The sequence below is a fragment of the Cetorhinus maximus genome, chromosome 24 (genome assembly GCF_964194155.1).
Source record: "Cetorhinus maximus chromosome 24, sCetMax3.hap1.1, whole genome shotgun sequence".
Classification (NCBI taxonomy): domain Eukaryota; kingdom Metazoa; phylum Chordata; class Chondrichthyes; order Lamniformes; family Cetorhinidae; genus Cetorhinus; species Cetorhinus maximus.
The window spans coordinates 37,098,510-37,112,907 of NC_135902.1; the positions used below are offsets into that span (position 1 = coordinate 37,098,510).

The 14,398-nt window shown below is 46.9% G+C and overlaps 1 protein-coding gene across 1 annotated transcript in view; it reads left to right on the top strand.

Moving 5' to 3' along the window:
- The window catches only part of bahcc1b (BAH domain and coiled-coil containing 1b), a 247,453-nt gene that overhangs the window by 49,497 nt on the left and 183,558 nt on the right, over window positions 1-14,398 (top strand). Inside the window, exon 3 of the mRNA XM_078571020.1 lies at window positions 7,316-7,486. Within this exon, the coding sequence (XP_078427146.1) occupies window positions 7,316-7,486 (171 nt within the window). The remainder of the gene's footprint in view (window positions 1-7,315; window positions 7,487-14,398) is intronic.

Genomic DNA, 14,398 nt, shown 5'->3' on the forward strand with positions numbered 1-14,398 from the left:
TGAATGTTTGTGGATGTGGTGCCAATCAAGCTGGCTGCTTTGTCCTGGATGACGTCCAGCTTCTTGAACATTGTACTCAACACTGAGCATCCATTACCCTCTGGGGCAGAGAATTCACAACTCTCAGAGTAAAGAAATGTCTCCCTGTCTCAGTCTTATGTGGCTGACCCCTTACCCTGGGACTATGACCCCTATCTCTGGACTCTGGGGAAGCAGCCTCTCAGCATTTATGCTATCAAACCATCTGAGAAATGTTATATGTTTCAATGAGATGAACATGCATGATGCCAAACAAATTGTTAGAACACTACAATAAGCATTTCCTCTTATGAGATCTGATGGGTGAGGCCACTCTTTATTAAAGAGGACAACTACAGCACTAAAATTCATTGGGTGTCATGTGAAGATCTTAAGACCATCATATGTGGATCATGAATGCTCTGCATTCTGTATTCCTTTGTTCATTTTCCCCCCTTGTTCTGAATGTGCTTACCCATGCTGATGTATGAGCAGGGGCTGGTCATGTGAACGTAGATAGTGAATGCTGACAGGATATTTAACCGTGGAGATCACAGGTGACTGGTAGAAATGATGAGCGGGGCCCCTGGCAGTGCCAATTTTACCCTGTTTAGCTTGAGTACCGAGGCCAGTTCCAGCATTAAAGCTAAGGCAGGGAAGAGTTGGCATCAGCTAAATCAGGAATCAAACCTGGAACCGTCTGATCTCCATGCCTTAGTTACACATTGCCTTTACCAATTAAGTCAACGGAAAAGCCTATGCTCTATGGAGAAGCACATCATATTGGGCCCACATTGCTGTCCTACACGCCTCACTATAATCCAGCTCCAGTTCGCTTCACCCATATTTCCATAGCTTGCTGTCACCTCAGACTGCAGACTACAGATGTATGTTGCTACTGTACCAGCAAACAGTAGGCGTCTGTACAACTAGCTCAATGTGCCTGTGTCTCCAGCATCTGCGTTCTGTGGAAAACTGTAATGGGTATATGAGCTGGCAAAGCTGGATTCCTTCATGCCCTGTACCCGCTGACCCTCTCCCTCATTAACAATCACTCCCAGTCTTGCAGTGAAATGATAATTGCTTAAATTGTTCAATAAAAGCATTTGGTGTGTCCTGCATGTGTTAGCGCCTACTCAGCATCATTGGATAGAGCAGATACTGTCTGACAAATGCTACATACAAAGAGTTCTGCTGGGGGCCCGAAGGCATGCTTCCCACGAACATTCTTAAAATATTGCATGGTTGTAAAAACTGGCTGATGTATTTTAGAGTACCAGTTTAGCCCGAGGCCACGTGAAGAATGGACGCCTGAATCAAGCAAAACACGTTCTTCCCCTGTGTATCCATGCTGAAATGATGCCAGCAAAAGTAGGACATATGATACCAGCTACACCACATTTTATCCATTAACCATGTAGTGTCTGCTATAGTGTCTGGTGACACGACCTTTTCTTTATTTTTATTTTTCCTTAGCACAAAAAACCAAATGCCGCAGATGTTGGAAATCCAAAATAAAAACAGAAAATGCTGGAAATACTCATCCAGTCAGGCAGCATCTGTGGAGAGTTAACCCCGGGGTTATCAACCTGAAATGTTTGTCATAACACATCCCCCTTCCCAAAGGGAGGGAGAAAGGATTAGCGTTTATATAGCGCATCATCACATCTTGACAACTTCCTAAGCAGCTTTACAGCCATTGAATTAGCTTTGAAGTGCAATCATTGTTGTGGCTTAAGCAAATGCGGCAGCCAATTTGGGCACAGCAAGGTCCCATATTGAGATGAATGGCCAGCTAACCTGAATTTGGCGTTGTTAGTTGAGAGAGGAATGTCAGTCAGGTAACGAAAGAAAGCTGTTGACTCACTGGTAGCAGTCTTGCAAGGTTATGCATTCAAGCCCCACTTGAGCACATGACCTCGACTGATGCTGCTGTGTGGCACTGAGGGGATACTGCATTGTCAGAATCGCTGCCTTTCAGGTGCCATGTTGAACTGAGGTAAAAGACACCATGGCGCTTGAAGAGCAGGAGATTTTTCCTGGTGCCCTAGTCAACATTTATCCCACAATCAGCAAAGCAGGTTAACTGGTTATCCATCTCATTGCTGCTTGTGAGACCTTTCCAAATGTTTTGATTTATTCTTTCATGGGATGTGGGCATTGCTGGTATGGCCAGCATTTGTTGCCCATCCCTAATTGCCCTTGATTTGAGTGACTTACTAGGAAATTTCAGAGGGCAGTTAAGTGTCAACCACGTTGCTGTGGGTCTGGAGTCGCATGTAGGCCAGACCAGGTAAGGATGGCAGATTTCCTTCCCTGAAGGGCATTAGTGAACCAGCTGGATTTTTACCATGATGTACGGTGGTTTCATGGTCACTATTACTGAGAACAGCTTTTAGCTCCAGATTGTGTTAATTGAATTTAAATTCCACCAGCTGCCATTGGTGCAATTTGAATTCATGTTGGCAGGGTATTAGCCTGGGCCTCTGGACTACTAGTCCAGTGACATTACCGTTATGCCACCATTGCATCATCTCCCTGTCTTGCCTCCATGAATTCAGTGCGCAAAACATCAAAAGTAAATCATTGGCTGTGAGACGCTTTGGAATGTCTTCCCCAGCTCCTCTTTAAGTGGTGCCAGGGAAGTGCGAGTCTCTTCACCTGAACGGATCATGGCTGTGTATTTTAGACAAAAGATAACGCCCCTAACAATGCAACACCCTTTCAAATATTCACCAAAGTGTCAACATGCTTCATGTGCTCAGGTGGTGAATTAGACCTTGAAGCTGCACGATTCTGATGATGAAGCAAGAGTGTTAACAACTGAGCTAAACTGGAACCTGGATGCAGAAACTCTGGTTGCAGGTTTTTCAGGTCCAGGAATAATACGGTTGGTCAGTCGATACAGTTGAGTTTGCACCATTTGACCCAGATTAAAAATTATGTAAACATGCAGGTGCTGATTGTGGACTCTTGGCTAAATCCAGAACTTTTGTTTTTAGGTTTTCACCATTTGCAGGTTTTGTGATGCGTAGCTCATGTGTTTAATATTTTGATCATGTAAGTGTAAGCTGGGGTCTTTTCTCACATGCAGATTCACAGTGCACGTAATCATCTGGCTTTCAAAGGACTGCTATAAATGTGTGCAATGGCCACAATAGTGCAAATCAGTGATCCCAAAAAGCAAAACCCTGTGGATGCCGGCAACCTGAAATAAAGTCAGAAAATACAACAAATATTCGGCAGGTCTGGCTGCATCCATGGAGGGAGAAACGGAGTTAATGGGCAGAATTTTCTGCTGCTCAGCTGGACGTGCGCCTGACCCGAACGAGCGTAAAATGACGCGCGATATTTCGGTCGGCGCACACGTGCGCGCAGGAGTCAGCTGCACGCCCGCCGACAATTCAAAGGCCTGTTAAGGCCATTTATAATCTCATTGAATTAAATTTTTCTCTGCTCATCCAGCCGTTCGGTTGGCGGGCGGGCAAAAAGGCCAAGTGGCCTTTGCATTTTTTGGGAAACCTCATCCACGGGCGGGATGAAGTTTCGATCCATCATTAATAAAAAAATGAAAAATTTTCAAACTAATTTCTAACATGTCCCTGCTTATGTGACAGAGTCACGCGAGGGGACACGTTTTTTAATACCTTTAAAATGCTTTATTTTTAATTTTTTATATCTTCATCTCCTTGAGGCAGCTCTGCCCACCCCCCACCCACACACAGGCAGTGCTGCAGCACACATTTCACGCTGGGTGGGCCTTAATTGGCCTGCCAGCATGAAATCGGGGTCCGGCGCAACTGCGGGCAGTGGTCAGCTTCCTACCTGCTCCCGCCCACACCCACCCAGCCCGCCCGACGAGGGCAAAACCATGGCCAATGTTTCAGGGCTCTCCTCAGTTGCTGCCTGACCTGCTGAATACTACCAGTATTTTATGTCTTTAGCGTAATAGCTGTACCCAGATATTCTCTGTCACTGATCACATTAGAGTATCTGACATTGCGGGAGGTCATTCAATTTAAGCACCGTCAATGGACACACGAGATGCCCCCAGGCCCACTAGAGTTGCCAAGGCAGCTGCTCTGAACATGTCAGAAAATGTTGTAGGAACGTGTGTGTGCGGAGGGTGTGTGCGCGTAGGGTGTGTGGGTGTGTGCAGAGGGTGTGTGTGTGTGTGTGGAGGGTGTGTGTGTGTGTGCGGACGGTGTGTGTGTGTGCGGACGGTGTGTGTGTGTGCGGAGGGTGTGTGTGTTGTGTGTGTGTGGAGGGTGTGTGTGTGTGCGGACGGTGTGTGTGTGTGTGTGGAGGGTGTGTGTGTGTGTGCGGACGGTGTGTGTGTGTGTGTGGAGGGTGTGTGTGTGTGTGCGGACGGTGTGTGTGTTGTGTGTGTGTGGAGGGTGTGTGTGTTGTGTGTGTGCGGAGGGTGTGTGTGTTGTGTGTGTGTGGAGGGTGTGTGTGTGTGCGGACGGTGTGTGTGTGTGCGGAGGGTGTGTGTGTTGTGTGTGTGTGGAGGGTGTGTGTGTGTGCGGACGGTGTGTGTGTGTGCGGAGGGTGTGTGTGTTGTGTGTGTGTGGAGGGTGTGTGTGTTGTGTGTGTGCGGAGGGTGTGTGTGTTGTGTGTGTGTGGAGGGTGTGTGTGTTTGTGTGCGGAGGTTGTGTGTGTGTGTGCGCGGAGGGTGTGTGTGTGTGCGGAGGGTGTGTGTGTGTATGCGGAGGGTGTGTGTGTGTGTGGAGGGTGTGTGTGTGCGCGTAGGGTGTGTGGGTGTGTGCGGAGGGTGTGTGTGTGTGTGTGGAGGGTGTGTGTGTGTGCGGAGGGGGTGTGTGTGTGTGCGGAGGGTGTGTGTGTTGTGTGTGTGTGGAGGGTGTGTGTGTTGTGTGTGTGCGGAGGGTGTGTGTGTTGTGTGTGTGCGGAGGGTGTGTGTGTTTGTGTGCGGAGGTTGTGTGTGTGTGTGCACGGAGGGTGTGTGTGTGTGCGGAGGGTGTGTGTGTGTATGCGGAGGGTGTGTGTGTGTGGAGGGTGTGTGTGTGCGGAGGGTGTGTGTGTGTGCGGAGGGTGTGTGTGTGTGCGGAGGGTGTGTGTGTGCGCGGAGGGTGTGTGTGTGCGGAGGGTGTGTGTGCGCGCGGAGGGTGTGTGTGTGCGCGGAGGGTGTGTGTGTGCGCGGAGGGTGTGTGTGCGCAGAGGGTGTGTGTGTGTGCGGAGGGTGTGTGTGTGTGGGTGTGTGCGGAGGGTGTGCGGAGGGTGTGTGTGTGCGGAGGGTGTGTGTGTGTGTGTGTGTGTGCATGCAGAGGGTGTGTGTGTGTGTGCGGAGGCTGTGTGTGTGTGTGTGTGCGGAGGCTGTGTGTGTGTGTGTGTGTGCGGAGGCTGTGTGTGTGTGTGCGGAGGATGTGTGTGTGTGCGGAGGGTGTGTGTGTGTGCGGAGGGTGTGTGTGTGTGTGCGGAGGGTGTGTGTGTGCGGAGGGTGTGTGTGTGCGCGGAGGGTGTGTGTGTGTGCGGAGGGTGTGTGTGTGTGTGGAGGGTGTGTGTGTGCGGAGGGTGTGTGTGTGTGCGGAGGGTATGTGTGTGTGTGTGCGGAGGGTGTGTGTGTGCGGAGGGTGTGTGTGTGTGCGGAGGGTGTGTGTGTGTGCGCGGAGGGTGTGTGTGTGTGTGTGTGCGGAGGGTGTGTGTGTGTGGGTGTGTGTGCGGAGGGTGGTGTGTGTGTGCGGAGGGTGTGTGTGTGTGTGCGGAGGGTGTGTGTGTGTGCGGAGGGTGTGTGTGTGTGCGTAGGGTGTGTGTGTGTGCGGAGGGTGTGTGTGTGTGTGGAGGGTGTGTGTGTGCGGAGGGTGTGTGTGTGTGTGTACGGAGGGTGTGTGTGTGCGGAGGGTGTGTGTGTGTGCGCGGAGGGTGTGTGTGTGTGTGTGCGCGGAGGGTGTGTGTGTGTGTGTGTGTGCGGAGGGTGTGTGTGTGTGTGTGTGCGGAGGGTGTGTGTGTGTGGGTGTGTGTGCGGAGGGTGGTGTGTGTGTGCGGAGGGTGTGTGTGTGTGGGTGTGTGTGCGGAGGGTGGTGTGTGTGTGCGGAGGGTGTGTGTGTGTGTGTGCGGAGGGTGTGTGTGTGTGTGTGTGTGTGTGTGTGTGTGTGTGTGTGTGTGTGTGCGGAGGGTGTTGTGTGTGTGCGGAGGGTGTTGTGTGTGTGTGGAGGGTGTTGTGTGTGTGCGGAGGGTGTTGAGGGTGTGTGCAGAGGGTGTGGAGGGTGGTGGTGAGGGGAAAACTGCCTTCCATCCCGCATTGGTCCCACAACTCCACATCTGAAGCCAGTATGTTAAATTCTTTCTGGGCGTCCAGGCAACCAATCCCATAACTACATTTTCTAAGCCACAGCTGTGCGAACTCCCAGGCCCCCAAGCCCTGCCCCCACCCCACTTTCGTGGCCTTACTCAGTGTGCCGAGAGGCTCTGCCCCAAACCTGAGCCAAAAGGAACTCCTAGGTAATGTCAGTGCCCAGTGTGTACAGACCCGCCCTGGCTGTGACCCTGCTGACAGTGGGCTGGAGGGACCAAGGATTTTCAGCCCCTTCGATTGAATCTAATTTTGCTGACCAGTTTACATATTTGTGGTTCTGTGCTTCTCCCTAGATCTCATGTTAATGGTTGGAGAATCCTTTGTGTTGAATGTATCAATGTGTATGCACTGCGCTAATCAAAGTGAGGGATGCCAGGGTGAGGGAATTACTCAGGGTCAGCAACAAACTCTGCGTTCAGATTTAACCAACGCAGATTCAAAACAAAGCTCCTTTCTCTCTGCCCCATGTTGCCTTTACCCCAACCACACAAAAATGGCCCTTCCAATCCCAACTATCTTTATGGTCTCTCTCAATGAGAACACAAGCTTGTGCCAAGTTGTGTGTGGTTTTGTGCTGTGGGCTACCCTAAGATCTGGATTCGAACAGCCCGAGCTCACATTAAGTGGGGCCCTTGAGAGCTGGCTCCCATCCCAGAACTGTGCAATTTTAAATACAAATACAGGCTCCGATCAGATAGTAAATCAGAAGGTAGATTTGGGGTTTACAGAGCCCAAAAAGAACAGTGGTTGTACAACTTAATGCAGTGGTTAATTGTGAGAGATGTCAGCAACCCTTCTCACCTCAAGTTTACTTGTGCTTAATGCCTCACACTTGCCTTGGGGGTGTTTGCCTGTGACAGACCGATTGAGAAAGATAAAGATTGCTCACAGCTGAGAAAGTTTGTAGAGCAGAAATGTGTTACTGAAAAGACCGAGCTAACCTTGCCGGTGTTTTGTTTTATTCTTTTCTTTTGGATGCATCAGGCAACGCACTGATGGGGAACTCATCAGCCACATTCATGGGAAGTTTCCTCGCCAGCAGCTTGGGATCAGCACCTGCTCATCCTGCGGGACCTACATCTTCCCCCTCGGAGCCCGCCTTCCGAAGCCCACACTCCGCAACATCGCAGATCTGGTTTTCCCACTCCCACGAAGGTAAGAAACCCAATCGGCGGTTGTCCCCAGGGACTTGAGAAATCTTGTGCAAAGCCCACATTTGAAAGGAAGCTTCCCACTTTCAGCTGGGAGCGATCCTGAGTGCATCACTGAGTGGAAGTCTGGGTGGTAAGACATCTGGTGGCCTTGGGCCTAATAATATTATTCTCAGTGGGATTCCCCACACACATTCATAGCAGAGGCTGGAAACAGAGAGAACTTGGAAGATTTATTCTTAGCATGACTGTGGTGTGGAGTGCTTTGAACTGTGGATCTGTACTTTCCTCGCTGATGTTTGGTACTGCAATGTCACAGAATGCCATGTCCAAGGACTGCATAAGGAGCTAGTGTTGTGTGAATAACAGCAAAATCTTATTTGGCTCATAAACATTTATCAAATCGTAATTATTTTTACAAGTCAGGACAGTCAAAGCAAATAGCAACACTTCATTCCATCATTAATTCAGGTATCATATTGATTTTTAAAAATCGCTAGTCTAGAAATCGCATTAGATGTTATAAATGATTAAAAATTAATGCACTTGTGCGATGTTCTCTGGTCAAAGTTTTAATCCTGGCCTCAGTATATATCGTATACATATTCTTAATGAACATGATAGTTGGATGAGCCTACAAAGAAAAGAAAGAATTTGCATTTATATAGTGCCTTCCACAACCACAGAACATCCCAAAGTGCTTTAGAACCAAGGAAGTACTTTTTGAAGTGTAGTCGCTGTTGTAAAGTAGGGGACGCAACAGCAACGTGATAACGGCCAGAATATTGCGCTCGTTGGAAGGGCTCGGTGGGGGCAAGCGGGAGTGGTCGGGAAGCCACTGCCGCCCGCGATCAGGCCGCGACTGTGGTTTCATACTGATGGGCCAGTTAAGGCCCACCCAGATTGAAACGCTGCTGCAGTGCTCAGTGCCCCCTGTGTGAGGGGGCGAGCGGGGAACTTCACGCATGCGGGTGGGTGCACACAGGAAAAGGCCCCCCCGAGGCACAGAGCTGCCTGAGGGAGGTGAAGATTTTTGAAAATTAAAAAATAAAGAATTTTAAGGTGTTAAAAAAACGTGTCCCCCTCATGTGACTCTGTCACCTGAGCAGGGACATGTTACAAATTAGTTTGAAAATGTTTTTTTTTAAATGAAGGATGGAAACCTCATCCCGCCCGTGGATGAGGTTTCGCAAAAAATGCAAAGGCCGCTTGGTCTTTTCACCCGCCAACCGTAAGGTTGGACCGGCAGCAAAAAATTTAATTCAATTAGATCTTTAATGGCCCTAATAGGCCTGTTAATTGTTGGCGGGCACGTTGCCAACTCCACACGTCCACCAACCGAAATATCACGCGAGTATGTCATCACGCGTCATTTTACACTCGTTTGGGTTGGGCGCATGCTCGCCCAACGAGCGCAGTGTTCTGGCCAACGTGTTTTTGTGATGTTGAGTGAGGGCTAAGCATTAATCAAGACATCAGGGACAACTCCTCTGCTCGTCTTCGAAATAGTGCTGTGGGATCTTTCACATCCGCCTGAGAAAGCAGATGGGGCCTCGGTTTAACATCTCATCCGAAAGATGCACCTCTGACCATGCAGTACTCTGTCAATGCTGCACCAGAGCGTCAGCATAGATTTTTGTGCTCAAGTCTCTGGAGCTGGATTTGAACCCGCAACCTTCTGACTCTGAGGTGAGAGCACTCCCGACTGAACCAAGGCTGACGTGTATAATGACTCCGCACTGACCAGAATGGAAATATATTTTCCTAAAATGCACCTCACAAAAGAATATATTTAGAAGGTGTACATAAAGCTCTTAATGTGGTCTTGCATCATCAAAACTCTTTCTGTATTTGTATCTTGGCCAAAATTCAAATCTATATTGTTGTGAACCATGTGAATCATTCATCAATGCCTGTACAGTTCCTGAACCTCTGAAAACACATCATTCGCTCTGAATACTATCCTTTGGCATATAGTCCTGCGATTAACTGAAGATACCATCAGTTGATCAACAGACCTGCACTTAGTAGCCTATATCAAATTTTAATTGTAAGTGTATATATGGAATGAAATCCTTTGCTGCATCTTACATTCAATAGCCTGTGTTGACATTGTATTGGTGCACCTGAGGCAGATTTACAGAGATGTGCAGCATATTTAAATCCATTGATAACCATTCATTTCAGAGTGTGCATGATTCACTCATGTTATTTACCTAATTTGCAATGTAAACAATATGCAACTAATCTTCAATACCCGAGATTGCGGTAGAAGGTATTTTATTGTAGGATTATAGAATTTCTGAAGCAGAACAGGGTCTTTTGGCTAGTCAGATCCGTGCTGATCATAACTGTTTAATTGCAGTGATTAACATTTAATTCCATTTCACTGTCCTTTCCCCATTGCCTCCTCCCTTTTGAATATTTGCTCAATTTTCTTTTTTCAAATTGTCACATAGTCTGTTTCTCAGCAGGCAATTGTCGCAAATCGTTCCATTTTTAAGAACGCTTATTGTTCTTCTAACCTTCCCCTCTATTTTTCTAGTAATAATTACAGAATTACACAGAAATTCCAACCTAGAAATTTTGCCCAACCAGTCCATGTTGGTGCTTGTCTTCCAGCTCTGAGTTGAAGCTCTGTTAGTGATTTTCAGACTGGTGAAAACAATCATTCAGTATGGTATTTACCCTCTTAAAACCCTTCATCATTTTGAAAACCTCTATTTGATCTGCTTTTAATCTTCCCTGCTCCTGGGAAACTAGTCTTAATTTTTCAAGTTTTTTAAAAAATATATATAAACAGCCTCTTAGTTCCTGGTATAATTCTAGCGAACTTTCCTGTGGTTCTAATGTTTTTCTTATAATCACATGGCCAGATTTGACTGCAATACTTCAACTTGACCAATGTCTTGTACAAATTCAACATCACTTCTTTGGTTTTATATTCAATGCACCTGTGTATAAAAGCCAGAATCCTATTGCTCTTTTTTTTTTTAATGATCTTTTCTGCCTGCACTCTTGCTTTTAAAGATATATATTTCTTTGATCTCTGTGCTCTTTCATTCTTCTAAAGAATCTTTAGGGTCCAGTTACTGCTTCAGGTTTCACTGCACTGAGCCGCGTCCACCGCTTCTCTGCCCATTCCTCAGACCTGTCAATGGGCTCCTGCATTGTCCCTAATGGTTTGCTGTGGACTCTCGTTTGGCATTGTCAAGAAGCTTCAGTCTAGTTCCTCTTTCATTAATTCCAAAATCATTTATGTGCATGGAAAAGAGGAGACATGTCCAATACACAACACCCACATTCCATCAATCTGAAAAACATCCATTTCCCCCCAACCCTTTGGTTTCTGTCACCTGGCCATTTCTCGAACCATGCAACTCTCTTCCCTTGCACATTCACTCTTTGCTTTTGCGGTAGAGAGATATCATCTTAAAGCTAGATAGCCGATACCCTATCAGAGGTTTCCTGTAATTTCAATGTTAGTCAGCTGCCCCATGGGGATAAATGGAGAAGCAGCAACATGAGAGGGAAAAAAGCCTGTATAGAGACTGATGCCAAGTAATACAGTTTTTAAATTGAACTTCCCTAATTCTTGATGGAATTGATGCTAAGTATTGGCGATATTAACAGAGAATGCCTGGGAAGGGTACCATGGAGGGCAAAATTGAATGAAGAACCCAGCCCTGGAGTGTGGAGACCCTGCTGTTCATAATGTCTGGGGCTGAGTAGGGCATTGTAGGGCCAACTCCACTGGGGCCAGTGGGTGGGCGAGAACATTGGTGATGAGAGGCTGGGGACTGTCCCTGGCAATGGAAGGGGAGCTTCAGATTTGGGCCCTATGATTGTGGGGTGGGGGTTGAAGGAGAGGGAGACTAACAATTGAATGAGGGGGAAGGTTTAAGATCAGATTGATGAGGGTGGCTGGTGAGGGTGGCAGTTGGGTGGGGCGAATGTTTGAGATTCGGAGGTTGGTGGGGGTGGGGGGGAAGGTTGGCGATCAGGAGCAGGGGTAACATTGGAGATTGGGGCTGAGGATGAAGGCTTCCTTCAGGGGACTTGGGGACAACCCTGCTCCCCCTGACCCACAAAGAATGCGAAAGGAGTCACTTAATGTGAGAAATCAGCAGATCTTAAATTGGATCAGCTGTCAGGAATTCCAGAGCCTCACTTAAATTTAAGTTGCTGCACCGTTGATGCCAGTTGTACCTTTGGCATGTTAATTAGGCTCCTGGCTGCCTTTTGTGGGGGTTTCAGCCATTACCTGACTTCTGGGGCCAGAGTTATGGGGAGTTGGGAGAACTCACAGTCCTTTAAAAATGGTGGGGTAGGGGAATTAGATGCGGAAGTCCTGGCCCCATTTCCACATGTCCCATTTTTGCCAGCGGGGGAGGTGGGAGGGGCATGACTCACAAAGGACGAAAATCCAAACTCAGGAAGGCCATTTGAACTTAGTGCTGAGTTCAAACAAACCCTATTTTGGTTGGTCTAAGGGTCTTAACCTGCAGTGTGGGAATCACAAATTTGCACAAAAAATGCAGTGGACATAAGTGTTCTTGAAGGGTAGATGAGGTCTGTTTAAGTGTCATGATCTGAAGATTTTAAAGCCCCCGCTCTTTAAACATGAAAAACACAGGCTGAATCTGTCAGTGAAAGTTAAACAGAAACCCTCAGCTGGGTGCTTTGATTGACAGTCCCATCTGGTGTAGGTTAGAAAAAAAACAACAATCTGTTCATGCAATTTCAGTAGAGGCCTTTGTTGACATTGCCCAAGGGCTATTATTAAGATGTCATAATGAATGCTTGGCTAAGTTTCAAATGCGAAAGGTAGCTCAGTGGGGCTTGATTGACAGTTTAAAGAGGCTATTAAAGGATTAGATGTCTTTGATGTTGGCCTTGTATAGAAGTTAGTTTCTTTTTATAAGAGATCAACCATTTCAGGAGATTTAAAAGCTTTGAATGGGGTTTATGAATGGGATTTTTTTTTTCATTATCATGTATGTATGAGTGAGAACTGTATTAGATTGTTAGAAGTTTTTTAATCTCCATATAGCTCCTGAAGTCTGTCTATAGTGGATACTGGGCAAGTGGCTTTGGAGGTGGTATCGGGGATATGAGGGGCCATGGGGAGTGGATGGAGGGCATGAGTTGGCATGGAGGTGGCTTGGAAGTATGAGGAAGCATGGTGGTGGGTGAGGTGATGTGTTGGCAAGCAGGTGGCCTGGGAGTATGAAGAAAGATGGGGGGGGGTGAGTGGGGGGCATGAGGTGGCATGCAGAGACCATGTGGGATGGCTGAGAAAGTTTGAAGGGTGAGGGTTTGAGGACCCCGTGGCTTCTAAAACGACTAAGATGACCAGTAGAACAAATGAGATAACCAGGCCGCCTCAGCACTCTTTTGCCCCCGTGGCTGCCTGGGATCCGCTTGCGGGCTCGGTGGGCCTGACTCTATTCCGCAAACCCCACCCCCGAGTGAAAATTGGGTCTGACAGAGTCCTTTAAACTGAGGTGGCTAGCTGCCTCACTGGCGAAAATCCTGCCCTTGTCTTTCAAAGCCTAAAGAGGGCGAGAATGGGATTGGGTTGAATTCGGGTTGCCTGACCTTGACACTTTAACCCTCCCCAAGCCTCTTCTGCCCTCCATGAGGAGGGGGTGGAGGTAGGATTGGGCAGGGTTAAAATCGAGACTGCTATTTTCATTCACCAGAATATTTGACCCATACCTACCCAGGGTTGCCAAAATAGCTGCAAACTATCGTCGGAGCATTGGAAATTTCTAAATTCTTTGTAGGCTTCAATCAGTAAAATTTAAACATATCGCCATTCAGTGCAACAGAAAATACACTCCACCATCATCAGTTCATCGTAGCATTTTTTATTATTGCATCCTAAGCATGGAAAATAAAACTTGAAGCTTGTTTTGTAAATACAGCAGACAAGCCCAGGATACATTAGTGCACAGAAACAAGGACTATCGGCATCAGTTTTTCAAGCCAAACTCTACATTTCTTGAGCAGTAAATGATAGAAAAGTACAAATTGACATTGAACAGAGTGGAAAGGATACTTATTAAGGATCCTTGTGATTAAGGGTTTACAGACAACGATGCGACTCAGCGAATACACTGTACATGCTTTAGGGGGAGCAACTGTTAAAGAACCAGATGCTCGTTTTTTGTAGCCAGAAGGGCTCCCTCTGGGATGAAAGACCAATGGCAACATTGAAATTTAATTTCAGGTGAGTCAATAGCATTTCTCTTGATGCAGGGTAATTTTGTGCTGATACAAAATCCTGTTTAATATGAAGGATTGCAGCTTCCCTTACTACACAAAAACGCTTGGAAATGACTGTGAGCAATGTTATCATCTGAACACTTAACACACTCATATCAAGTTCCTCTTCTATTTTAATGGAAGCATTAATTCATTTAAAATGTATCGTTCACGCCTCCGGTAAGATAGCGGAGAGCGGAATTTGATATGAGCACATTAAGCATTTGTTATTTCCAGGCAATAATCCTTACATTCTTTAAAATTAACTCACCCTCTATAATTGATCAATATCAAGGAACGAAAAAAAAGTCAATATGTTTAAAACATAAAAGGCCAATCGATCTCATTGTTCCCATTGAGCTAAAGGTCTCTCAAAGACAATACCTCCCTGTTTCGCCATGTTACAGCTTTGATGTAAAGATATTTTTTATCCCTCCTAAGATTGATAACCTTAGCTGCCTTATATCTTGTCAATGTATTTACACCCCATGGTACAACCAAAGGGACCTCCTGCTAAATATAGTGCTTGTTGTTGTTGTTGTGTGTGCGTGCGCATGCATGCATGTGTATGTGTATGTGTGCGTTATTCCCAGTGGTTTTTGCTGGGGTTTCTGATAACTATATGTCAAAACCCCCATACTTTGCC